This window comes from Falco cherrug, chromosome 3 (assembly GCF_023634085.1).
Source record: "Falco cherrug isolate bFalChe1 chromosome 3, bFalChe1.pri, whole genome shotgun sequence".
In the NCBI taxonomy this organism is placed as follows: domain Eukaryota; kingdom Metazoa; phylum Chordata; class Aves; order Falconiformes; family Falconidae; genus Falco; species Falco cherrug.
Genome location: NC_073699.1, coordinates 30025065 through 30051727, shown reverse-complemented (window position 1 = coordinate 30051727; position 26663 = coordinate 30025065). Strand labels below are relative to the sequence as shown.

At 45.3% G+C, this 26663-nt stretch overlaps 1 protein-coding gene across 3 annotated transcripts in view; it reads right to left on the bottom strand.

Annotated features, from left to right (window-relative positions):
* STK3 (serine/threonine kinase 3) overlaps window positions 1-6918 on the bottom strand; it is a 138574-nt gene extending 131656 nt beyond the window's left edge. Inside the window, exon 1 of one of the 3 annotated variants that reach the window (XM_055704410.1) lies at window positions 6477-6918. In XM_055704410.1, the coding sequence (XP_055560385.1) occupies window positions 6477-6481 (5 nt within the window). In that variant the 5' untranslated portion in view covers window positions 6482-6918. Of the gene's footprint in view, window positions 1-5880; window positions 6116-6476 lie in introns of those variants that run through there. The other 2 variants (XM_055704412.1, XM_055704409.1) reach the window with 2 other exon arrangements.
* Window positions 6919-26663: the final 19745 nt, after the last annotated feature.

Below are 26663 nucleotides of genomic sequence, written 5' to 3'. Positions count from 1 at the left end.
ATGAAGGGATGCAATTCTGTGATATAAAGAACTAATAAAAATTAAAGTGAAACGACTGATGAAGGAATTCCCGAGTCAGAAGAGACTTGTTACTGCCAACCATCTAAGTGAAGACAAAAATTTAAAGTAATTGTATAACCACACAGGTCATATGGATTAGTGTTAAACAAGGAAATTAAGGGGGGTGGGGGCAGGGAGCATACATATTTATATATCAAATAACTATTTCACAGATGTAGCAATGACATGAATACAAAAAGCATCAACAATCAATAAGGAAGGGTGCATGAACTGCTGTAAAGACCATAGAGTTTGCTACAGCAAACAGGCAGGAAGCTGGAAAGCACATGTGTTTAAGGGAGAATAAAAATCTCCACAGCAAAGGAAAGGCACAACTTATGAACACTAAGAAAAACAGCCAAAAACTCAAATGAGAGTAGCTAAATGAAGTCTGCAAGAGTGGCCTACAAATGAAACACAGGAACACATAACAGCTCAGCTTGCTTTTTCACCCTCTCTTCACTTGTTAAAGACTAGGAAGCAGAAAGCTGGAACTTAAATCTTGCAGGGAAGCACATGTTTAAAAACTGAACAAGTGTAAGTTGAGACAAATAAAGGGGGGGGGGGGGGAAGATTTTGTAGACAGGTATTAAAAAACCAAAATTATTCATTTTGCTTCTTTTTTCCTCCCTCTGATCAGGTTATCTGCAGCCTTAAAGGCAACATTCACAGAGTAAGCTACCATAATCATCCTCTGCTTACTATACCAGCAGAGCCTCAAAAAATAAAAAGCATGACCATTAGCCAAGTCTCTCACTTGATCGAAGAGCTGAGTAACAGAAAACGTACTCAACAGAACAACAGAAAGAATGAACTTTTTAGTAACTGCAAAAAAATGGAAAACATAGTTTCCTCTCAACCAAAGATGTCTAAGAAGAAAAGACTTCCACCTGCCCATCAAAAGAGCAATGCCTGCTAAAATGAGAATAAAAAAAAATAAAATCCATACTAAAAGGGTTCCAGCAGCACCATTAACGCCAAGGCATTGGGAGCGCTTGAGAAGAGTTAGGGTAAGTCACAAACTGCATAAATGGATCAAAACCAATGCCACTGTCAAATAACAGATTTATCTGGAGCACTTGAGAAACAACCAGGAGACCAAAGAGATAAGCATTCTGTAGTTTTAAAACTACATTCACATTATTCAACTCTTACAAATGTGTTACAAGATCAAATAATACTTAACACTAAGGCAGCTTATAAGATCAAATAATACTTAACACTAAGGCAGCTAAACGATAAACCTATTTAGAGGAAGAAAGACTCATCAATCTCAGGAATTTCAGAGTACAGATGCTAGGTCCGATGCACAAATTACAGTATTAACACTACATTCTTTGAACCACAGAAAGATCCTAATGACTCAGACTGTTCAATGATTTCTATTTCTAGAAGTTTAATAGAATTCCCAGCTCTTTAACTACAGAACAGCATGCAATATACCCTGAAAGGGTTGCAACAGAGAAAGCATTTATGATCACGAGAAGCAAGGAGGAGGAAGATGACTGTTGTAACTGGCTGTAAAGCACTAAGTAGAAAAGAAGACTAGAAATATTATCTCATTGGTTAAAATAAGCAACTAAAACTTGGGACAGAGAAACACATCTAAAACTTCAGAATTAGCTCCTTAATCAGGAGTTGTTCATGTATGTGCTACTACCCACACTTTTAAAAAATGTGCAAGACAAGATTTAGAGTCAAACATTTCAGAAGGATCACTGCTTTTTTTAAAAGCATTAAAGTGTTCTACATGAGAAATGACTACTATGATCACCCAGCAAAATGCTTACCCGCTAAGGCATGACTAGAAATACGAGGGGAGCAGGAGGGAGACAAAACTGAAGAGACAAAGGGTTCAAGAACAATCGGAGAAAAAGGTGTTTCAGTCTCTCCCTCATGGGCGTGCTGCTTTCATAACACAAGCATTTAAATCAGAGCAAATAAATTAGTAGATTCAGGCACTGTATCTGTGAGAAAGTCTAAAACTGATGCGTGGAAGACAAGTATAAAACCTAGGTAAGAAGTCATTCTGGGTTTTTTTCCCTAGAAAATTCTCATGTAGTGACTATGGGCTATTTCAGCCATCTTCCAGAAGGAAAGTTGTTCCTGAAGGCAGGACTAACTAAACTACAATACAACAAGAGCTGTCAAAAGGATCTTCTTAATTCCAAAAAGGTTTGATGTTCTGCATAAGACCTGGTCTCTTCAGCAAGAAAAACACATCCTAGCAAAGAATTTTACTTCTATAAATCCAGCTCACAGGAGAAAACATTCACACTTAGCATGACGAGAATCTTATGCATCATTGAATACATCGGCAAAACTCCACATAACTAAATGTGGAAAAGCCTAGAAACAATGAGAGGGACCCAAGACTACCAGTCATAGCATAAAATCAGAAAAATCTGAATTGGGATCTGAAAGAGCGAAAGCTATTTCACACACACCCACACCCCCAACATGAAAAAACAAAGTATGAGTTTAGTGCCCTACAGTCATTGCTTACAGATTTCAGAAAAATAAATTGGTGATGTGCCACAGAGATAGCCATAAAAAAAACCCTGAAAGCTAACAAAAATGCAGGACTAAAGAATAGAACTCTATCAATGACTGTCATCAGTTATGGAAAACTGGACTGCTGCTCCATGAAACATGAAGATATGTGCTTTATTTTGCAGAACTAGCACATTGAAATACTTAAAAGAGAATGGCTGGGATCAATTATGCTGATATCTTAAAAGAGAAGGTATCAAGAGAAATCACTGCAGGCATCAGAAACAGAGGTGGCATGTGAAAGCCTCGAGACAGTTACATTGCTTTACACTGTTCACACAAGTAGAAGCAAGTTTAAGACAGTTTACATTATTGTATTGTGTACTATATGTTCAGTTTTCTACCAATAAAACTCAAGTAAACTTACACTTCTGTCCCATCATTTTCAGGAGGAACTCAACAATTGTCATCCATTTGACCTTATGTGCCCATTGATGTGAACATTAAAAACAGCGTATTTTTCACACAAAGCTCATATTTTTAAAATGTTTCGCCTTTCCCACAAAACTTGAAAAGTCACATTTTGGTGAAAATTAAAACTGCCCAAGTTCAAAGAAAGGACTGGAAAACCTCGATCAACACACTCCATGCTTGTTAAGCAGCCTTTTATTTGGCAGCAGTGTGCAGGAGATGGGCAAAATTAAAGATTATGTATTTGACAGAATTCTGTCTCTAGCTACTTTTCCCCTGTATGCAACCTATCTCCTGGTACATGAGTATGCCAACATAGACAGACAAATGCAACAGTAATAACACATCTGAAAACAACTGAAACAGTTAAAAATTCAGATGCAAGAAAACACTGTGTCAACTACCGCACAAATTGTTCAGTATAAAATCAGAACACCTACTCCAATTACTTTCAGAAGTAAACAAAATTATACTGAAAAGGACTCCTCCTTAGAAGTCTCTGTTACTGTTGCAATACACGGGTCAAACCAGGAAAGCTAGTGATTTTGACAGCACCCCCACTGAAAAGCCACAGTGGCCTAGCCTGTCACTTGGGCATCATCACTGCTACTTTCTGAAGGGCTGTTTTAAAGATTTACACAACACATAACCGCGTTGTATATTCCTTTACAGGGAAAGTGGGAATAAAAGTGCCCTGTACCTGTAAGGGAACACTGGGATTCTAGGATACCCATGCAGCTTTGAATGTTCAGATGAAATTCTTGCTACGTCTAGATTAATGTGTTGCACCACAGGTATGGTAATAGATCCCTGTCAGTAACCGCTCCTGAGGACAACAGGCCACAAAGTAGCCTAGCACCCACATCTATTTCACCAAGTAAACATAGCACATCCATTCCAAGCCACCACCATATCCAAGGCAGGGATCAAAAGATAATCTGTACTCCTTCTGGACTTGCAAAAAAAGAAGGTGGCCTAGCAGAATGGTTGGGAATAACAAACAATCAGAAAATGGTAAAAAAAACCACCAAACAAACAAACACACACACACAGATAAAGGGGATACATATACACATTTATAAAAACTGAGTTCAAATCTTCCCTCCCACTGAAAAAACAAATCCATTAAGTTCTCATCACATTCAAATTTCCAGAAATAAGCTTCAAAAAACATGGGAAATATAAAAATGTGACAGAGTTTATAAGTTCTCTCATCACCTTTGTAGTTCTTCCTGACCCAATCTAAGGATTTAAAGAGCTCCTCACTTTCAATTAGGCTAGACAATATACCTCCAGCTAGGTAACAAGGTCAGAGCAAACCCCAGATCTTAAAAAAAAATAATAATCTTGTAGATTACACTAACTTCAAGTTTTACATTCAATCCTTTGACATCACCAGATCTCAGCCTTCACAACAGCGCTGGTAACATCGATTACTCCTCAGACATTCCGATTTCCTGTCCCAAATCCTTGCTGGTACCTGTCCTACTTCCTTTATTTGAGACATGCAGCACTGTCAGCCTGAAACTACAGTGTAGTCCTGTCCCTCCTCACCCCATTACCTGCTAAAACCACTCTGCATAACAACTAGAAATCAGTTCTTGGTCAGAATTTTCAATAGTAAATACTGTTCCACTGCCTGCTAAAAATGCTCTGCATTGACAACTACTAATCAATTCTCGGTTGAAGTTTTCAAGTAGTAGATATTGTTATTTAATGCATTATTGGAGAGAAAACAGAAGTTCAAAACTACATTCTTCTCAAGTCCTGTCATCCTGCAGGAAGTTGTTTCAAAGAATTTTAAAGGCTTTAAATGCAGAATGTAAACATTTTAAAGTAGAACATAAAAACTGATTTATTATCTTCTACCACCAATTTACATCGTGTAGTGCCTAGATTTTTCATTACATTAACAGGAAGCAAGAGTAAAATACTTGGAGCTCTAGGACAGTAAGTATAGATGTAAACTGGGTAACTACATTCTGTACACCACACAACTACATTCTATGTAGTATGTAACTACATCCCAGAAGGGATTGTTCCAATTTAAATATGCAATTAAATATAATACGATTAAATACAGGTAAAGCAAAATTATTTTGTGCACTAAGATGACAGTGTCACATTTAAAGCAGAAGCTCACGGTTTCACATCATTACACATGCACACAGAAAGAAGTCAAATGATAAATGCTAACAAAAAAAACCACACAAAAAAACCAAAAACTCAACCACGTAGTAATTAGTATGACCAGGTAACCTATGTATTTCTGAAAACACACAGACCGTGGGGATACTCTTGATTTTTGCCTCTTCCCACTCTCTGATTTGCAATCGCAACTATGCAACCCCCACCCCCACAAGCATCCCTCCACCAGCAGGACACAAGGGCACTTTCTAACGGGGAAAAATAACTACTTATGTCGGTCTCTCCCATAGACTGAGCTATAAAGCACACAGACCCCCAGGCCACAAAGGACTCCTCTCAGCGATGAAGTTCCCCTCATTTCGCATTAAAACGCTCCTCTGGTAACTCCCCCAGCCCCTAAGGACGTGCCTCCACCTGGAGGTTTACCCAGGGCGGTTATTTCGAGGGCGCGCACCCACACACCCCAACACCACACAACCCCTCCGGTCGCCAGGCGGGTCTCAACCCTCGCCCTCGCCCCACCGCCCCCCTCACAGACCCAGGACCAGAAAGCCTCCCGAGGCCTCCGGGGGGTCGCAGGAGAAGCGAGCTGGCGAGCGACCGAGCCGGCCCATCCGCCCGCTCGCCCCCCCGGCCCAAGGCCTCATCCCGGCCGCGCCGCCGCGCCCGCTTCCGGGAGGGGAAGGGGCCGCCGGGGAGGGTCGTTACCTCTTGGGCGCTGCCTGCTCCATGCCGCTGCTGGGGCCCCGGCCCCGCCGTCCGGAGGGGGGCTCCCGGCCGAGCCCCTGCGCACCACCGGGCCAGCAGCCGCTAAACTCCTCACAACTTTCGCCCGAGCTCGCTGGCCCTTTAAACGGAGCTCGCGCCCTCCCTCGGCCGCCGTCGCTCCCGGCCTCTCTCAGGCAACCGCCACTACCGCTACCTACCCGGCTGCCGGCGGAGGCCCGCCCCCCCGCGCCTCTCAGTGGCCACAACCCGTGCCATCGGAAGCGCTGATAGGGCGGCGCGGAAGTCGCTCAGCGCGGCAGGAGGGACGAGGCCACTCCCCACCGCGGGACGAGCGGGCGGTGCCGCGCCGCCGGGAGGAGAGGAACATGGAGGCGGCGAGCTCCCGGCAAGCTCTGCGCGACTGCGGCCCGCGGGGCACGCCGGGAGGTGCAGTCCCCTCCGGGAACATACCCTACCCGTTCCCGCAGGAGCGACGCCTGGGGGAGCCTGGCCAACCGGGAGGCGAGGGAACAGGGACCCGGGGCCCTGAAGCGCCGCCGGCGCGACGGACAGCCGTTCCTCCCCCGCGCGCTAACCTCATCCCCCGACGCCGGGAGCTGGGCCGTGGGTAGGCGCAGGCCTGGGGCTGAGCCGCGGCCTGAGGCGGAGGCCGAGGGCGGCTCTTCCCGGCGGCCGCCCCCGGGCCCCGCCGCCTCGGGGCAGCGCCGCCGGGCGGGCCGCGCCTTCCATCCGCCTGTCTGCGCCAGCCGGGGGCGGCCGCGCTCGGTGCGGGGCTGCCTCCAGCCCCTCCTTGAACCCTTAAACCGCTTCGTGGGCAGCTGGCTCCGGAGCACAGCAGGGAGGGGGCCTGAGGTTTGTCATGGTCGGACCAGGGGGCTGCTCTCCGCAGCTGGCTCGGGTGGCAGGGTGCAGCTTTGGAGTGAAGAACGCTGGCAGCTTGGCGCTTTTTAATGCCAAAGCATACAAGGTACCCAGCAAAGCCATACGAAACTGCCACATAATTATTCAAGCAGCAGAGTTAAGGCCACCAAGTACCATCTGATAGTTACCTGCAATTTCTCCACCTTACAACTTCTGACTTTCTGCTGTTTGTGTAGCAATTTAAGATGCCAACTGAAAAAGCATATGAGTAGGTCCGGCCAAGTCAACACAAGGAAAACTTAAATGTTCAAGCCAGTTTCTGTATGCTTTCCTGAAAGTAGGTTTATTTGCATAACGAATGGAAGTTCATGGTAGTGAAACACTTTGTCAAGATCCATAAAAATACTGAGATGCCCCAAGTTTCACTTTGAACTGATTTTACATGTACAAGCATAACAGCACTGCTCCCTAAAAAAAAAAAAAATCCACACTCCATACCTAATTTCATCTCTTTTGATGTGCATTAGCAAGGGAATTTTGAATGACTGAAGTCCTACTATTGTGCAAGTCCTCTACTTTGACTGAGTCAATCCAATCCAAGTTGACTCACTGTGGTTGGGCTAAATGCACAATGGTAATATTGAATGAACCCGAAAAACAAATCACACACCACCATATGACCTTTCAGGTTTCTTTGTTTTTCTGAGTCATGGAAAAACTGCAATAGAACATCTTCCTTTGCACAACACGTTAATGTGGAGCTCTTCCAAGTATAATCCCACAAGCCAGAGTGGCTCACCAGCAGTACTGCCAGATGTGTCCATGCCACAGACAACAGTTTGTAGGAGATGCCAAAAAAAACACCCAGGAGAAGGAGCCAGCGGATGCCTCAAAACCAGTGTGGTAGAAGCACATTACAAAGTAGTCAGGAGGAATCCTGCAAGACTTCCCATCTCCCAGTTCTAGGACAAGAGGGCTCAGGCAGGTAGAAGATGCCACATGGCTAGCATCCAACTTCGTTTTACAGGATGTTTGGCTATACCCACGGACCAATTATTACTTACATTTCACCAATTTCACCTAATGAAGGGTAGCCTGACATCCCTATTTGGCTGTGATACTCCTGGAGTGCAGGGGCTGTCTCCATATCCTTTAACACAAATCTTTAAGGCAATATTTTGTTCAGGTTATTTCAGAGGAGGCAGGTTTTTCCAGCTCCTCCTCTCCAGTCAAGGCTGTAACAAACTATACATTCAAGCAAGGAAAAGGAGCTTTGGGAAAAATACAGGTACTATATTATATTTATAACAGCAAGAAAGAAAGGGACCCAATAAGTGCTCCCTCTCCCCTTTCACACGTGTATTTCTTTCTCTGGAAAAAGTTTGGTTAAGCAGCCTGATCTGCCATTCTTCCCTTCCCCTTTAACAACACTTGACAAAAACCAGTCTAAGGAAAATTTGTCCATGAACAGCAGATTCAGATATTCACTCTCTTAACTCAAAATTATTTAATACCACAGTCCCCACTCCCAGAAAATACCCTGACTACCTGATAACTGAGGAAGAAGGGAGCAGGAGTGTTCTCCACCTATGCCACTGAAGAAAGGAAGGTGTGAAAAACCAAACATGCCTGTGCTTTATTCAACTGCCAGCACACTTTCTAAGTACATTTATGTCGCAAATAAAATACCAATAAGAAGATAATATATATACCGTAGTATTTTTCAAATCACTTTATTCATCTCTTATAATTTCAAATGGTATTTTTAGTCAATTGTATTGGAATAAATAACACCATTTCACCTTTCCCCTGCAACATGAATTTGGGAACTGTGCTGTGAAATATAACACTGATTTGGTATTCATTACAATACTGTACCTAGCCACCAGCAAAGAAGGAACTTTGAAAGGGAAAACAGACTGCCTCTGTTCTACTACCTCATTCAGGCTTTTGAGTCAAGGGAAGTCTAGATGTTCTGGAGGCATGAATATGCTATGAGATTGCTGGTGTCTAGACAACATGGAGATGAGGAAGTTGCAGACAATCTACATGAGTATTCCCATGATTTCTTCCAACAGTGGAACTATATAGCACATCTAAGAAGGCAGGTGAGTAAGAAAAGGTTTAATGTAGCCCAATCTTAAAAATAGAGGAGAAAACTGAATTACTCTTTTTCTTCTGAAGTATTTATCCACTTCACCAGTTCATCAGCATGCACTAGGACTCCCTTCTTTGCAGAACTGGCATCGACATCAAATATAATTCCTTAGACCAAAGGATGGATGAAGGCCATACTTAGATCTTGAGTACTATAATTATTCTATATTATAATGTAGTTTTGTAAACAGATAAAATAATTTATATTATAATTGCCTATACTGCAATGGAATCAGGAATCATAATGGCATGGGCAAGTATGAGGTACTGTATAACTACAAACTAAGCCAGTCCCCAAACCCCTAAATATATGACCAAAAAAGTTCCAAGATGTCCATCCTGCCTCAGTTGCACATAATTCATAATAAACCAGAGAAGGATAAAATTACTTGAGAGACTCATGTATGAGTTTCTAACAGGTATTACTAATGGTAAGATTTAAATTCCAAATATATACTTCAAAGCCGTTCATAAACATCATGTAAATAAATTATGTATGTTATAGTGTAGCAGGGACCTTATCTAGTTACTTTGGTAGCAAATAAAAGCAGCATTTACTTCAGAACGTGTTCGATTAGGCTCATTTAAACAACATGCGTTGTAACTAATACATGGTGCTACTAGAAAACAGCAGAATTAATAGTACATGTTTTCCAAGAGATGCATGTCACGAACACCTTATGGTCTCCAAGCAAAATACCCGTAGTCCCTCATCACTTCCATGGCACTTTTCACAACCTAGCTCTTTTCCCCATATGCTTTCTACCCTTTCACTGCAGTAGCCCCTCAGTTCTTTCACAGAGTCCTCGGTGCTCTCTCCCGCAGTGTCCCCTGTTATCATTCCACAGTAGCTCTGTTCACCGCCTCGGCACACCAAACCTGCAATATCCTTACTGCCCGCACAGACCCCTCAGCATGTCCCCAGCTCTATGCTCCTTAAATCCCCTCCACATCGCTGGTATCTCACCATGCCTTGGCCCACCCCAACATTACCCCACGGAGTTACAAGCATCCTGTGTCTGCATCATAATCTCCTGTTTAGCTTGTAGGAGAAGATGTTTAACTTGCAGGAGAAGGCTGCAGATCCGTCCACAGTGTGGTTCCAAACCCAGCACCTAAGGACAGTTTCCCTTTTCCCTTGCTGCGGGGTGGACAGCCCCACAAACACGGCATTCCCTCCTCTACCCATCACCTATGAGTTTCATAAAAATAAGAACTTACTATAATTACAGACCACCAGCTTTTCATCAAACGTGACTAATACTGGCCAGCTAAGTCACAAATGATTGTGAAGGGAAGAAAGGCAAGGAATGGCAGGCAGGCACCAACAGAATGAATGCACGAGCCTTCCTTAGAAACCAATTCATAAATTCAGTAGACAAATAGTCAACAACAACATGTTTGCATGTCTCTCCCTGTGACTGCCTGATAGCGATCTGGTATGCTGAAAGTTAAGGAAAAGGCCTTGAATGAAATACCAGCTTGTTTATACAGAAGATAAGAAAAACTGACTTCTGCCTGTATTTTTTCCTACCTATCATGTCTAATGTGAAGTAACCTTGAAGGCTTATCTAAGAATTTGTTATACACTTTCCTAACCCTGTCAGTCATAAAATAGTTATAAATAAAATACAAAAAGAACATCATCTTCTCAAGTTTGAACTACAATTCAGATTTTTTTAAAGTAATTTTTTAATCAAGCTTAGGAATAAAGAACAATTGGGATTTATTTCTTCTCCTGAATTATTCACATGATGTCACATAAAAGGAAATTGACTATTTACTAGTCCAGCAAAAGAAATATGCAGAAAATAGTCAGGAAATATAGGTACAGATTCTGCCATCTTTATCCACTCTATTAAAATCAGCATGAATCACAGAATTCCTACTTGATGTTAAAAAGAGCAGTAAAAACCCTCAATACTGAAATATTAGCTGCCCTGCTGCAATTCCTCTCACTACCTGGTATACATTATTTTGGTATCCAAAATGTTATTACTAGACCTAATTTGTTGATTAGGATAGGATTTTTCTGTTGACTAACCATTTAGCTCACAGTCTTAGTAACAGCCTATATATAGACTTAGCATTTGCTATTTTTCCTATTGTAGCACACTATGGTAAAAATAAACCATGGATACAGAGTTGCTATTTACAGTTAACCACAGAAGATATTCCAGTCTGTACTACAGCTGCATTGATTGTGCTCGTGGGATCTACAGATTACCATCAACTCGAAAAAAAAAGATCTCATTGGAGTTTGTAAAACAATTACTGTTGTTGTGGTAGTACTAAGGGTTTCTCTGGATTCCCTTCTACACAAAAATATGCACCTTCTTTCTGGGGGCAACCATCTGTTCTCCAGTCTGCAAAGAAGTGTGCTCACACCCTGGAGAATAAATAAATAACATTTAACTAGCAAGGCTTGATGCCTGTGTTAGGAATGGAAGCTAGTATCAATAACTAAAGAACGATTGAATCATCAGCAAGTACTACACAAAATGAACTCAGCTGCCTGAATACACACAGCCTTCAGCCCATGGCTTCCACTACCATGAAGGCTGTAATTCTCCGATCTTCCTTTAGCTCCTGAGCTGAGAGTTTGAAGAACATATGACAGAAATATTTAGGGAATTTGCATATTTTTTTTATTTTTAGGGACAATGCTTTCAAGAGGCTAACAAGACCCATTCTTTCAGATTGAAACAAGGGAAGTTTCCTTGCCCTTGTGGGCCTTTCACAGACACACTCAAAGAAAAGTATAAAAAGGTGGGAAGCATAGGTATGGAACAAGGAACAACAAATGACAAATAAGGAAAACCCAATACAACTAGAAAGCATATTGTGAATACTGAGCACTACAAAAGCAATGCCATGAAACACAATTTACTCATTTATACAGCTTGGTGGTGGGGTTTTTTTTAATAAACCCTATTTATTTCTGAAGCAATTCTCCGGCTTGCTTCATAGATATTACAAAGCAAGTGTTTTGTATGTGGAAGAATCACTCATTCTAAACGCTTTAAAATCCAGAAGCCACAAAATTTCAGTTTCCTACCTTTTTCCAACCTTTCCCAATCAAAACATGCCAGAAGTTCATAATTCAAGTCCAAATAAGCTACTCATATAACATATACAGTCACACTTGAAAAAAACCAACACCACCACCCCCCCCAAACTAAATACAATTCTAGTCTTAAAACTTCACCAAAGAAGTTCAGTGGCGTAACAGCCATTTCATGACTGACTCTGAAGTAATGGGTCTGATTACAAGATAAGATCCCATGGAAAGCAGAAATGTATTCAAAACAAGAAAAAGATTAAGATTTGCACTTACATTCCCATTCTGCTCTTAAAAGCAGCAGGAAGCCTTCCCCAAGCAGACTGTGTACTAAAGAAACAGCAAAGCAGCAAATAATGTTTCACAGAACCAGCTTTATACGATGTACTGATTTGAGTCTTTTCTAATCAGGTTCAGTTTGGTTCAGTAGGGGAGTTTTATGGCACCCTCACCACTACGCGGGATGAGTACTTAAACTACTGTCACTACTGAGCAAGGGAACTTTCTGCCGAAAACAAAACTTTGAAGTGACTGAGTGTACATAGGTCAGGCTATAAAAACAGAGCAAAACATAAAGCAAGTTACTATCTAGAGAGCTAACTGAATGCCATTAAATTTGAGACCTAATCTTTTTCCACTATTCCTTTACTAAAAATAACTTTTCTTAGTTGCAAGCAAAAAAACAGTGGAAGATTAATGGATTTCTTTAATACCAAAAAATTGTTTCTCAACGGCCATCAACACTGCCCATTTTTACCCGGGCTGGGTTTAGTAAAAAGAAAATGTTCTGGTGGTATAATTTTCTCTGCAGAGCAAAGGAAAACAGAGCAATTCCATATGCTTGGAGCTTTCTTAATGGAAACAGTTAATTTACCACATGAGGAATATCACATGCATACCACTTCCACCTAAAATGAATCACTCCTTCCAGTTGAGAAAACTGAGGTCTTTTATCTTCCTGAGGGTGGAGTCCATCTCCTCCCATAGATCCCTACAGAGTAGAACTGCTAATCATTTTAAGATTTAAAGACATTACTTCTTTTGTGTTCATATATCACATTTCAATGTCTTCTAAACAAGAAAGAGCTCAATGTTTTTGTGTAACCTTGAACTGGCCAGTACACAACTTTTATTGCTTCATCCTTGAGCTCTTCTGTAGTTCCATCATCTAATTTGTTACACTGGTGGTATTAAGCTGCTCTTACCGGATTAGCAATATGCAGTATAAAGTCCTTAAAGCTAACTTTAAAATGAATGTACTAATTTGAGTACCAGGTAAAACAATGAAAAACTGAAACAGAAGAAAAAAAAGCAAACTATATCTTTTGATATATACTGTGTCTCTTCTTTGCTAAGATTAGTAGACGGTAAATCCTTGCTCTATGCAGTTCAAACTAGACAGAAAATCTCTAGGACTTGATCCAAAATCTGTTAACATCAACAGAGTCTTTCTTTCAAATATACTACTTCGGTGATCAGTTCTCAAAGAAGAGTCTAATTTGCTCATGGGAATGTGAATATAAACGCAGATTTTTGCTTGACTAGTGTTTCCATACTCGGCCTGCTTCATCTCCCAAGAGGATGATGGAAAGGTCAAAACTGGAGGCAGATCACATTAGACACTATCATTTATTTGACATAACCTCTTAATAATGGGTCATAGGTTCATTTGATTAGGAACAATGCAGTCAGAAGACAAACAGTGTAGAAGTGGTCCCCTTATCATGGAATAGATACTAAGCATCTGAAATTTTAGACAGTGGGAAAATTTGCTGCTCAGAGTCACAGGGTAGCTTATGCAATGTTGTATAATATGCAATGCATATTAATGTATAATGCATTACAATATCAATGTATAATATGCATTGCATATTATACAATATGCAATGGTATAGCAATTTTAAGTGAGAAAATGTGTGGGAAGATTAAAGTCTCATGACAGTGTTAGAATACTAACAAATATACACTGCACTCATTTTACATAAAGTAACAGGAACAACACATTATAAACACAAATACTTGATTCTCTGCTGTATTATTGGCATTTATCTTGACCTTTCAAAAACAAGTACCTCGTTTTGATGGGTGTTGGATATTCAACAGCTCTTAATTAAGTGCCTCAAAAGCAGACTTCAAAACTTGTGTTCTAAAGTATATTGAATTAGGCTCCACAAGACCAGTTTTTGGCACCTGTTCTTGAAATGAGGGGAGGGGGAAAAAAGGCACACTGAACCAAGATTATGCATTATTTTCCAGGAATTCAGCAATTTCTTGGAGAGATTAAATTTACTGCAGCTTTGAAATAACAGGGTTGCTGCACATTCTGAATGGTTGAGTGTCTCTGCAGGACTGGATAACAACTAGCACAGGGGTCTCAGGGGATTTTATTGTAGTTAACCCATCCTCCTGTTCTGTTCCTGCTTTTACATGCAAAAGAAAATGTTTGTGCTTAATACAATATTTATAGCTATAAGTAATAGTCAGTTCCTTTCTGGTTTTACTGTACCAGCATGTACAAGGAATACATAAAACTAAATATATTATTGCTACTGCTTTGCAAGATGTTGTGTATATTGTAAAGCTGGCTCTCTAATAGAAGGCAGCTAAAGACCTCTGCACTTAAATCTGCCAAAGCTGATACAGCAATCACAAACATGTGTTGTTACACTTCTTGTGGCTCATCTCCACATGGTGCAGCTGTTGTGTTGGCTAAGGAAAATGCAGGCCCAAGGGAAACAAATTTAATTCAGCTGGGGTGACTTCCACTAAAAAAAGGGTTTTAAGGAGAACAGGTGTCTTACAGTAAGGGGGATTGTTTGAGAGGTTTTCCCCAAACTTGCTTTGCTTCTAGGAAATTGATTCTTAAGTGGTGTGTCTGTGATACTAATTTCTTGCAGTCTAGTTTTTAAATAATATCCTTCAGAAATAAAATGGATTCCAGAAATTCTATTTTTGTTTGTCTTAGTCTTAAGACAGGAAGGCTAACATAGGACCTTAGAGCGTGAGTTAGGAGCTGGAGGGAGTCACATCGCTGTGATTTGGATTCCTCGGCCTTAAGAAGGTTTAATCAATGGAACAACGGCCCATGTAAGTCACCAGCTGACACCCCTAGAGCCGTGCTGGTTTATACCTACATATCTATTGTTCTAAGCTTCATTTTTTTACTACAGTTGCTTAAATAAATCTTCCTTCTAAATATGTTCTTATTTACTCAAAATAAATAAGCTAAGCTATACTATGTAGTCTAATAAAACAGTATTAAGTGTATGACTTCTTTAATTCTTTTCCAGAAAGGCATTTACCTTGTGTACTATGACACCTTCTCTAGTGCTGTCATGCATTCTTGCCTCTCAGCTTCCTGCATCCTCTGGTATATCAGAGTGGAAAGTGACTGACGCTCAGCGGCTGACTCAGCAGCCTTCCCGCTGTGGTCAGTAGCAGATCCCACAGCGCTGAGACAGCGGGATCCCTGGAAGCTGGGAAACACTGTTTTCCCAGCAGGCTCTCAGGAGGTCTCTCTCTGTTGGCGCTGACAGAACCAGCCCTTCAGACAGACGTTGCAGCAGCCAGCAGATCTTTCTCCTCCTGTTGTCAGTCCTCTTTCCAAAGTAAGGTTACTCCAAAGGGTCATCACTTGTTGTGTAGGTGTCTTCATACTGCGGTTTGCTCCTTTGGGCCTGTTTCTTTTCTATCTCCCACCAGGTCAGAATTCCTCCTCCTCCTTGGGGAAACAAGTCCAAATGAGGGATGATTTTTCCACACAGAACCCATCCTTACAGAACTGGTCCTCCTATAGGATCTATAGGAGCTGTTCTAGGCTCTTCCTTCTCAGGTCAGAACTAAAAAATGTTATGATGGCAAACTTCTGTTTTTCTTTTTGCAAGGTTAAGCTTGTTAGCTCTTACATCAATTTTCATTGCTACATGTTGTGTCCTCAGATTGTCTTAGACAGACCTTGGTCAGTTTTTTAGGCTTCTTCTCAAGTTTCTAAATTGGAGACCTAGTACTCCTACTGAATTCCTCCTTTTGAATAAAATCCAGAACTCACCGATGTCAGTAGCAAAATTCATGAGATTTTTGTCCTGTGTGTATGTCTGCCCATAAAGACCTGCAACAAATCTTTTGTTTTTGCAGACTTCCCCCTACCAAGGGAAAGAAAATTGTTCTGCCCTTGCCACTTTTCTCAGCAGGACATGTGACAAAGCCCCTAAGTCTCACTGATGGCAGGAACTGCCACGGCCATGCCTGATGTCAAAAGCCAGGAGCAGATGGCCTTGGACTACACCCTGCCAGTGAGGAAAAAAAAGGATCCCAATTAACAAAATAAGGAGAACCAACCGTAGAATGAAACCTGCGTTCACAGTGAAGCCATCATGGGGACGCTCCCTCTTTACTGTGTGTATGTACAACCAGTATCTTTTCCAAACACTGAAAAAAAAAAATTATTATTTGTACAGTGAGATTAACTCAGCAGAGTGTCCAAGTGTCACCCAAGGAAGCCAGTTAGTGATATCTGAATTTAAGAGTAACCTCTTGCTTTTCATGGCATTGGAGTATGTGCTTATCAGAGAAGTTTTATGTTTGAGGTTCAGGGAGAAGGTGATGGCCATCTCCTCTGAATGCTTTCAGATGACTGATTTTCAGAATGCTGCTGGCATTCTTCCAGCCAGAGGCCTGGCCATTAGATAAGCTTAACATTATGGTGGCCATTTGCAAAACAGATGAGAGCAGAAATAGCAAGAGGAAATGAGAAACCTAAGAAACCTGCTGGAACTCTCTGCAAATAAAGATCCAACATTGGAAGGAGAAGTCTTATATCCTTCCACTGAAAGAAAAACTGGTGAGCATAAGTTTTCAGCTGCTAAAACTATAACCGCTGTCCCAAGGGAGATAAAAGCACCAGCCAAAGAAAGGCCACTGCAAGTGCCAGCCTCAAGAAATCTAGGAAACATTACACTTGCTTCCTTTGTGAGAGTCTGCACAAAGGTTTTTAGGTATTACCAGATAGGATCCATTTGCTTCTGCTTTCAGGTTGTTTTTTTAATGATGAAGCCTATGGCCATCCTGGCTAAGAATCCTGTTTAATACTCCCTCCTTTGCCAGTATTTAAATTGTGCCACACGGCATTGGAGCATTACACTACCAAAAGATTTGACAGGCACCATTTGGCAGATCCTGTGGTGGCCATTAACATCACCCTTGCAGCTGCCTCTTTCCCCTCTCTGCCAGAAATTACTGTTTCTGGAAGCGACTTGGCAAAAGGGACCGTACCTGTAGTTCAGCAGTTCTAGTTCAGTCAGATGCCGTAAGTCAAACTTGCAAGCAGGTATAGCTGGGGGCCATTCATTTTTGTTGTTCTTTTAGTAGCTGAAGTCTGCTTTGCACTGGCACTTGGAAGTGTTGTGAGCAGCGATCCTTGGTTACCACGTTTTCACTATCAGGGTTTCGCATGGCAATGGAACTGATGTGGTGGAAACAGGAATGGGGCTCCCTCCACTGATAATTTCCTGGCAGAGGGAAAATATTAAGTCATCTTTTTTTAATCAAATAGTCTCACCTGAGTAAATATTCTAGCAATTCCAGTTTTTAATTTTATTATCATAGTCTGTTGCTCAAGCTGTGTTTTCTGACTGTGCAGCAATAACAGTGCTATGAGCACATGAAGATTTTTCAAACTGGCATTGTATTCGGTTCCTTTTACATTTCCACACATAATCTGCATAACATTATTAAATCTTTCCTGTACATTATTTAGCCGTTGGGATCAAATGAAATCATACATAACTGGAACTCTTTGGGCTTTGACAGATGTCCTCTGGCAGGTTTTTTGCAGCGGTTTAAGTTGTTACTGCTCTCAGCTATTTTCTTGGCCTTTTGCTGGAATGGGACATGTCTCAGCTGCTCTGGTGGAAAACACTAACCTCTTAGCTTTTAAAAAAGATAAAAGCGGGTTTGAGTTACTGCGCTGGACTTTGAATGGAAATGGCTGAAGCAAAGGTACGGTCTTTTTCACCAGCTCGCCTACAGGAAGAGTAACATGCGGGGGTCAGCGTGGAGGACTCATTTGCAAGCTCGTGGAGGAATATTTGCAGCATCTTGCCTCTGGTCCATCTTTCATGAGAGAGCACAGGGAAGCTGGGTGCTCTCTTAAAACAGTGAAGGTCATCATAAAAACACTTTTGGGAGCTCTTTTTTGTAAGCATATAGATTCTTCTGAAACTGATCTGCTTTGTGGGCTGTCTCCTGCTGTGGGTCATGAAGTCATCCTAAGTAACATGGTACCTAGACAGTGCAGAGTTTGTTTCCTTTCATCTGTACACCTGCAGAAGGCTTTTTATGTGTGGGAGAGCTTTTTCTGCCTTGTGTATTTTGTAAATAACCTCTTCGCTAAAAAGAACACTAGGCTTATGATCTCTGCCTAAGTTACCACACTATCTACAGATTGGGCTGAATAAAAATAGTCATCCCAGCATCCCTCATTTGTTTTTTAAAACCTCTGTATCAACCATTTAATATGGCAAAAACCTCACACCATCACATTTTAATGAGCTCAGGCGGTTTTGAACAACTGAGCATTTAAATCTGTGAATAAACTTAAGAATGTGTCAGGGACTTCAAGAAGCGTACTTTCATTTTAAGAAACCACAGCTGCAACAATAAGATGGAAATTTGACACACACTAGGTTGAAGGTGGCAAGGATTAAAGGTATGGAATTAGAAAAAAAAAAACTTGTGCTGTTGAACAGAATACAGGACATAAATCAATGACTAACTTTGGCTAAGCTTTGCCTTATGGAAGTATGCAGCATTGCAACTTCGCAGTTATCAGTATTTGTCATCTTGAGTATCAGTACACATGCCAGATGCAAAAGAGGGGCCCAGAGTGAATATGGGGGATGAGGAAAAGAAAATTAATAATTTCAGTGACAATGTACACTATTTTGATGTGAAACAGAACTTCTGTAATATTTCAAGGGACTTATATATATATATATATATGGACAAAAGCTGTTGGAAATAAGCCTTTGATTTCAAAAAGTGGCTGATTAAAAAGAATACTGATAAGAATTAAGACGAGAACAGCTGGAACTTTGATTGCAGTTATGTTTTCTTCTGGATGTTTATTTCTAGACTACTTCTGCAGCTGCTTTTATCTACTCCTTAGAAGTTCTTTCAGATTTGAGGAACCATTAGCTGTAAAAGTAAACATTAGCTCTGGTCTGGTTTTATATATCTTCTTGAAACCATTGAAGGGGAAAAAAGATAACATTAGACTAATGCTGAACTAGATCAGACTTAAGTGATGCTTTGAACAACCTTTTAGCTTTTCAGGCTCCACCTGCAACTCTAACAGAAAGTCGAGTATTTCTAATATTCTTCTTAACCAAGCACATAGGAATTAAAATACTCATTCTGAAAAACTTAAATTCATGTCTCACTGTCGTTCAAAAGACAAAATGCTTTCAAGTGTGCCTCCACTATCTAGGTACAGGGATGGTCCTTAAAACCAGTTCTGCTGCCTTTCAGTATCTGTCATCTATAAATATTATGCTTTGAATAAAACAGATCTGCAATTCCGACTCCGCTTCACTCTGTTTTGTTAATGTAGTTGTTTAAGTTCTTTAATAACTTCGGTTTGTATTTGCTTAAGAGCTGTCTGCTTGGAGACTGGAGAAAGGTCAGGGTTAACCCTGCTTAACCTTAGCTAATGACCTTTATCGGTGGTCTTTTCAGATCTCAGGAGTGTCAGTGTTGCTGCTGTGGCCACCGACTGACTCTCATACCAGCTCCCACTGAAATAAACACACTGTTATATTTACCTGACACTTCTTCCCAATAGAAATTCTTACCACACCACACTGGTCAAAGCCCTCCAGCCAAAATCATGGAGACTTCTCTATTTTCAGGTTTTGTAGATAGTTCAAGGAAAAGATACATTTTGTTCAAGAATCCTTTCAGGTGGCTTCATGAGTCTTCTTGTGGGGCCTTTCTTGGATCCAGAATATATTTTTTCACTTACTATAATTATCTTTGATTTCTCTGTCCTGAGCATTTCTGTTAATGATGAAGGCTTCCTCACAACTCTCCGTAGGCACTGTCCTAGGCTCCCTGAAAGCCTCTAGTCTTGCAGACACCGTTGATCCTTGCTCCCATCACAGCCGGGATGACTGTCATTCCAAAGCATTCCTTGTCCCAGGGTCACCCTTCCACGCACACCCCGCCTCCCAAAACAGCAGAGTGCTGTTCCGCACAGGTGGGTCCATCCAGCAGTTCAGAGACAGGCAGCCTGACAACAACAGTGAAATCCAAAAGCTTCTGGTTGCATTTAACAGTCAGTAATCATCAGGACAAATGAAGTGGGAAAGGGGAATACGTATTACATGTGAAACATTGTAGTGTGGCTGACAGTATCTCCTTCCCCTCTTCACTGATCTGAAAAGCTGAGAATAAGAGGCCTTGAGGCAGTTCTGTTTCTGCTGCAGTGTAACATCCTCAGCTTTCAGCACTTCTCTGGTGTTAAAATGAGTTCTGGTGCCGAAATGAATTGGATTTGTATTTTTTTTGGAAACAGTTCCCAAAGGGGTGTTCAAAAGAATAGCATAATGAACTAACAGTTTTCACCAGCCTATCATGGGTGAGCAGGTCAAATAAATGAAATGATTAGCACAAACAAGGCAGATCTGCAATAATTGTTGATAGTCCTTTTGAGATGGACGTCTAGTATGGACAGAACAGGGGAAACATCCATTTTCTAGTTTTCATCCTACCATTTACCAGCCTGTGTAGGTCTCTCAGATACTTCTGAGGGGTCTGTGAAAAGGAACTAGGGAGAGCAAGTGGCATGCCAGTCCTCTGAGCAGGGACCTGTATCAGCACGGGAACAGAAAGCAGAAGTCCATGAACACAGGAGGTGGAAATCCACTGCTGGGTCTCAACTCAAGATTCATCCTGGTTTTACATGCGTTCTGTCTGTCGCTGGCTCACGATACCCAGAGACCAGAGACTGTCTGCCATGACGGACTGGGTGCACGTGTTGCCATCTGAAGGGCTCGGTGGGATCAGAAGGGAAGGGAAGGGGAAGGGAGATCGAAGAGTATTCTTTACCGAAAAGTCTTCTGACTGGTCCCTGCCCAACTCAGATACATTCTTGAACTGATCTGTTCCTGTTCCCAGCTGTTTCTTTGACTGTACAACCTTTCTGTACTCCAGAATGATCTTGCCCTGATCTTTCTCCACAGTGGCTGTGGAGAGTTCATGGGGGAAAGGGGCTCTTTTTCCCATGCTGCAAGTTAGATCCAAGCTGTTCTGCTCTGAAAAATCTCCCAAGTGTATCAGTCAGCATCACACGCACAAACTTTGTATTGGAGCAGCCGTCCTTCCACCCGACAGGATGGTGCTCACAGTGGTGCTGTGAAGTGGCAGCAGGAGAAGTGAGGGGAACACCAGCATTTAAGGCAGAAACAAGGTGGTCATCGCAGATGACTGGGTGCCAACAACTTAACTCACGGAAAAGGACATGAAAGCAGGCACCATGAAAAATCTTGCCTAGAATGGTAACTGCTCTTGGGTTTTTTATAAGCTTTTATTCATTTATTTATTTTTATGACACAATTAGAAAATAATGGCCCTGATTCAGGAGGTCTTTTAAACCAGCAGTAAAACACACAATCAGCAGGTGACTTTGACACATAAAGAAACTGAAGCACCTGCTTAGGTACTGTCCTGGGTAGCAATGAACTTAAGCATGTGAGTTTTCAAATGCCTTACCATGGTAAGTTTTCCCTTGATTTCCTTGTGTTTCAGGAATCTTCAATAGCTTCGCTTTAAAAGATCCTGATTTCATTAAAAAGCATAGAGTTTCATCAGTGAGGATTGTCTGTACTTTCTAGGGGTGCGTCTGCCCGGGAACAACTGGTACTTTTTCGTAATATCCATTATTGTCCTTTTCTTTGAATTAGATGCCACAAACAACTGAAAAAACATGCAGAGATTAATACAGACATTGTGCACATCTGTAAATGATGATTTGCATATGCTTGCACCATGCTTGTAATGCTCTGAAAATATCTGAAATGCTCTGTAGTATCCTGGTTTATAACATATCCTTCACCACAGTTTACACATCGAGAATGCATGCTGAAAACAGGAAACACACATGCAGAGGGTAGGTAAAAGGGGATTACAGTGTACATATATTCAACAGAATAGTCCCAGTTTAAGAGTATCACAAGCATCAGGCTTGCATAAACAAATCAGTGCTTAACCCACAGATGTATGTAATGACCATATGGATTCTGCATGTTTACAACTGGAAAAAACCCTCTGAGCTTTTCTATTGTTTGCTGACTTTCACCCTACAGTATTAATTTTATTTACAAAAAACAAGTTATTTGCTGGGATACAGAAAGTTCTTAAAAAGAAAAGGAGTTATTTAATATACACCACAGGACAAGATGTATGGGCCCTGCTCTCTGCTGCCTTGGAGTTCTCACGTCCTAGGTGAGTTACGAGGCATGTGACCAAGTGTACAACTGCATTTCTTAAACCAATTTATTGCTTTCATACAATATTTCTCTTAGATTTCCCCTCTAACAGTTGGCTCAGAGATTACAAACTTCACGATCCTTCCAGCCCGAGGCAGCTGCAGAACTTCATCAGTGCCTGAAGCCCCCCTTTCCCCGGGAGCCAAGCCCATGAACCCGTGGCCATGCAGCAGGCAGGCGGCCCCCAAGCCCCGCCGCCCTCCACCTTGCGGGCTGTTATTTGGCACGTTCACCAAGCGAGGTAAAATGCCACCACCCGAGAGTAAGCAACGCTTGCCAGGCCGGGGACCCTCTGCAGTCCCTAGGCTCCAGGGGCGCGGCAAGGTATGGAGCGATAAGCAAGGGGCCCACTCGCGTGTGACGGCTGTCTGTGCTCCCAGCTGTGGCTGTAGGCAAGAGCCCTGCTCAGTGTTTCAGCCCTGACGGCAGGAAAGACTTTAGCCAAATGGTTTAAAACCAAACTATAATAAAGTACGGCACGTTGTATTTCTTTGTCTTGACAACTGCTCGTTTCAGGCACCACAAAACCATCTCGTTGCTGATGGCGGAGGAAGGAATGCTTTAAGCTAGAAGAGTGCGTTTATCGAACGCTTTTCTTCTTCCCCGAGGAGCTCAGCAGGCAGCAGGCTGGGGTGAGCGGGAGTAAGCTGCGGGTTTGGGCTGTGCTGGGCTCGCCTCGGGGCAGGGCACCCACACTCCCGGCAGGCGACGGATATCCCCGTCCGCAGGGCCGGGGCAGAGCATCCCCTCCGGCTGTGCCAGCCCCTGTGCCTTGGCTCCACGGAGACCCCCGGGGCCGCCCCGGCTCTCCTGGGCTCGGGGCCCGCCGTCGGGGCAAGGCGGCAGCCTCGCAGCGGGCGGCGTCCTCGGCCCGGTCCCCGCGGTGCTGGCGGCCGCCCCCGCATGCTCCCGCGCCCCATCCGCACCGTGCCATTGCGCCGCGGCGCAGCGCGCAGGCTCCGCGGGACGAGGGGTGACCACCGCCGGGCACATGGCAGCGCTGGCCTCGGCCGAGGCCGCTTTGGCGCTTCTCCCGGTGTGCCCGTCAGGCGGGCGGTCACCCGACGGGAGCGGGGAGCCGGGGCACGGCGGCTGCTGAAAAGCAACACTCCCCCCCACCCCGGGGCCTCGGTGCTCCCCAGCGAGGGGGGGGCGAGGAGGAGGCATCCGTCGGGCGGGCGGCGCTGGCAGTGCCCGTCGGGGGGGCGGCGGGGCGGCTCGCCCCGCTCCCTGCTGCCCGGGGGCAGCCCCGCAGCCGGTGACCGCGGGCACGGGCGGCGGGCGAGGCGGAGCGGGGGTTGCGCGCCTGTGCGAGACGCGGGAGAGGTGCAGCCCGCTGAGGTCGTTGTGTGCTTAATTGCTTTCTTCTTTTGTGGCAATTAATCGCGGGGAGGTTTTACGGGGACCTGAGTCTGGGGGGAGGGAGTGGAAAGGGAGACGCTGAGCGGGAGCCGCATCGGCGGTGTCCCCCGCAGCCTCCGCGCCTCCGGCCGTCTCCGCCTGTTCGTGAAACCTTGGCGTTTCCTGACGGGTGCATTAAAACAAAACAAAAAAATCCCACCCTAATAAATCTGAGTGAAATAGGCAGTGATTTAGTCACCGAGAAACACCACCGGAATCAGATGCCAGATCGACGGGCGGTCACCGTTTTCCTGTTAAATAATAATAATAATAATAATAATAATAATAATAATAATAATAATAATAATAATAATAATAATAATAATAATAATAACGATTAAGCCAGCCCTCGGTGCGCGTGTAGCCCGAGCCGTCGGCAGCACCGGCCTGGCCGGGCGGCGGGCGGCAGCCCGGGGGTGGCACCGGCCGGCAGGTGCGCTCGGTGCCGGGCGGCACCTCTGCCCTGCGCGCCCCGGCAGCGCTCCCCGAGCCAGCGGCCGTCGGGAGCCGTCGGGGCGCCTCCCTAACCAAGGTGCGGGGGTGCCCTGCACCGGAGGCCGTGCTCCCGGCCCTTTCCCTCGGCGTGGCCCCTGGCATGAGCCGGAGCCGGCCCGGGTACCCCCGCGGGTCGGTGCTGCAGCAACACCCGGACGCGCCGACTCCGCTTCCGGCCGCCCCTTCTCCCTCCGGCGCCGGCTGCGGGCGCACCCCCGGGGCTCCCACCGAAGGTTTTGCCCCATTCATTTGAGCGGGGATGAGTCGCCCAGCGACCGCAGCCGCCCGCTGCTACCAGCGGCGGTTTGCTGAGGTCTGAGCCGCTTCGCGCCCGCACCGCGCACCGCAGCCGCGCCGGGCGCTCCGCGGCGGGGCCCGCCGCACCCCCTCCCCTCCCCGGGTGCGCTCCGTGCTCAGGACGGGGCGGGTGGTCAACGTTTGCCCCAGGCTGCGCTGCCAGCGGAGGATCTACTTTAATCAGTTCCTCTCAGCGAAAGCAAACACGGCCTATCTCCCTGCTGCCCTGGACGGAGTCCAGCGCTCCGGATACTTTGGGTTGTTGGGGTTTGGGTGGTCGCGGGTTTTTTTTGGGGGGGGAGGGGACGGGGGGAGCGGGGGAAGGCTGAGATGACCGCGGCGGTGTGGGCACCGTCGGGACGCGCGGATGGGAGCCGGCGGCGCGGAGCACCCGTGGGCGGAGAGCGCCGCTGCCGCCCCCCTCTTCTGGGGGCACCGCCTCCCCCTCTCCCGGGCGGTGCGGGCAGGGCTGCGCGCCGGGGGCCGCGGGCGCGGGACAGGAGCGGGCCGGAGCCGGTGCCGGCGGCTGGCCGAGCGGGCAGGGCGCCGCGTCGACCTCCAGGGGGCGCTGCAGCACCGTGGGCCGCCGCCGCCGCCCGATGCGGGGCTCCGGGGCCCCCCCTCCCCGCCCCGCCGGGCCGCCCGGCAGTGCCCCGCGGCCGTCCGGGGCACAGCGGGGCCATGGGGTCTGCCCGGGCGGGGGGAAGGCCCGCGGGGGCGGGAGGGGCCCGCCCGGGGTGGACGTGGAAACGTGACGCGGAAGTGCGGGGCTCCGGCGGGACGCAGCGGCCTGTGCCCCCCGTGGTGTCACCCTTGCCCGACGGGTGCCCGCTGCGGCGGAGTCCCCCGACGTCCGAGGGACCCCGAGCTCTGGCGGAGGCGTCGGGCAGAGCGTCGGTGCCGGAGGGTCTCGCCGCCAGCTCTCGCCGCGCACCTGCTGGCCGGGCCGGGCCGGGCCGGGCCGGGCCGGGCCGGGCGGCGGCGCCCCGGGGTCACCGGGCGCTCCCTGCCTCCGCAGACGTGCTGGGCTGTCGCCGCGCCGCCAGTTAGCGGGAAGAAGGCGGCTTTCCCCGCTCTCGGTGTAGCCGAAAAGTACCACGAGTGGCCGGGGAGCGAACAGCCCGGGCAGCGGCTCTGCACCGCTCCGTGTCCCGGCTTCCCCCGTCCCCGCTCCCCAGTTCCCTCCGCTTTGAGGCTTTTTCGTTGCCTGGTCGTTTGGGGGAGGTTGTTGTCGTTTGGGTTTTTTTGTTAGCTGAGTTTGATTGTGGGCCGGTTTTTCTTTGTTATTGTTATTTTTTTTCCCCTAGCAAGTGCAGCTTATTTTTCCTCGCTGTAAAGGGCAAGAAATGACCGTTCTCCCCAAACAACCTCCCTCCGATCCTTGTGTCTGGGGGGTAGTCCCTGGTATCCCCAAGCCAGCAGTGGGGGACGGAAAATGCTGCTGTAAAGTCCCCTTTCCACTTCGTTCTTGAAGCAAGCGGCCTCGCTCGGGAAAGCAAAACAACGAGGGCATGGGGATCCCTCCCCCGCGCAGTGCCGGAGCCCCCCAGCCCTCGCCCCGCGCAGGCTCCCGCGGCCGCCCGCACCCACCGCGCACCCTGTCCGCGGGAATGGCTCCTTCTCCCGCAACTGTGACCCTCGATGTCCTCACTGCCCAGCAGACGACATACTATTTATTTAGGGCGACTGGGATTTAAATAAGGCGTTTTCGAAGCGGGACTTTATCAAAAGAAATGAAAAAGAGCCCGACCGCCAGCCTGGGCTGCGCTGCCCTGCGAGGAACGCAGCCAGACCTTCCTCTGCCGACTCCTATTCCCCTTCTTTGATTAATTTTTTTTCCTCCTGTATACTAAAAGGAAAAAAAAAAATCCCAATGCAGCCGTCACTTGCGTCCTCTTCTCTTCCGCGGGCTCGAATTAGCCGGCACAGACTCTACAGTGAAAAAT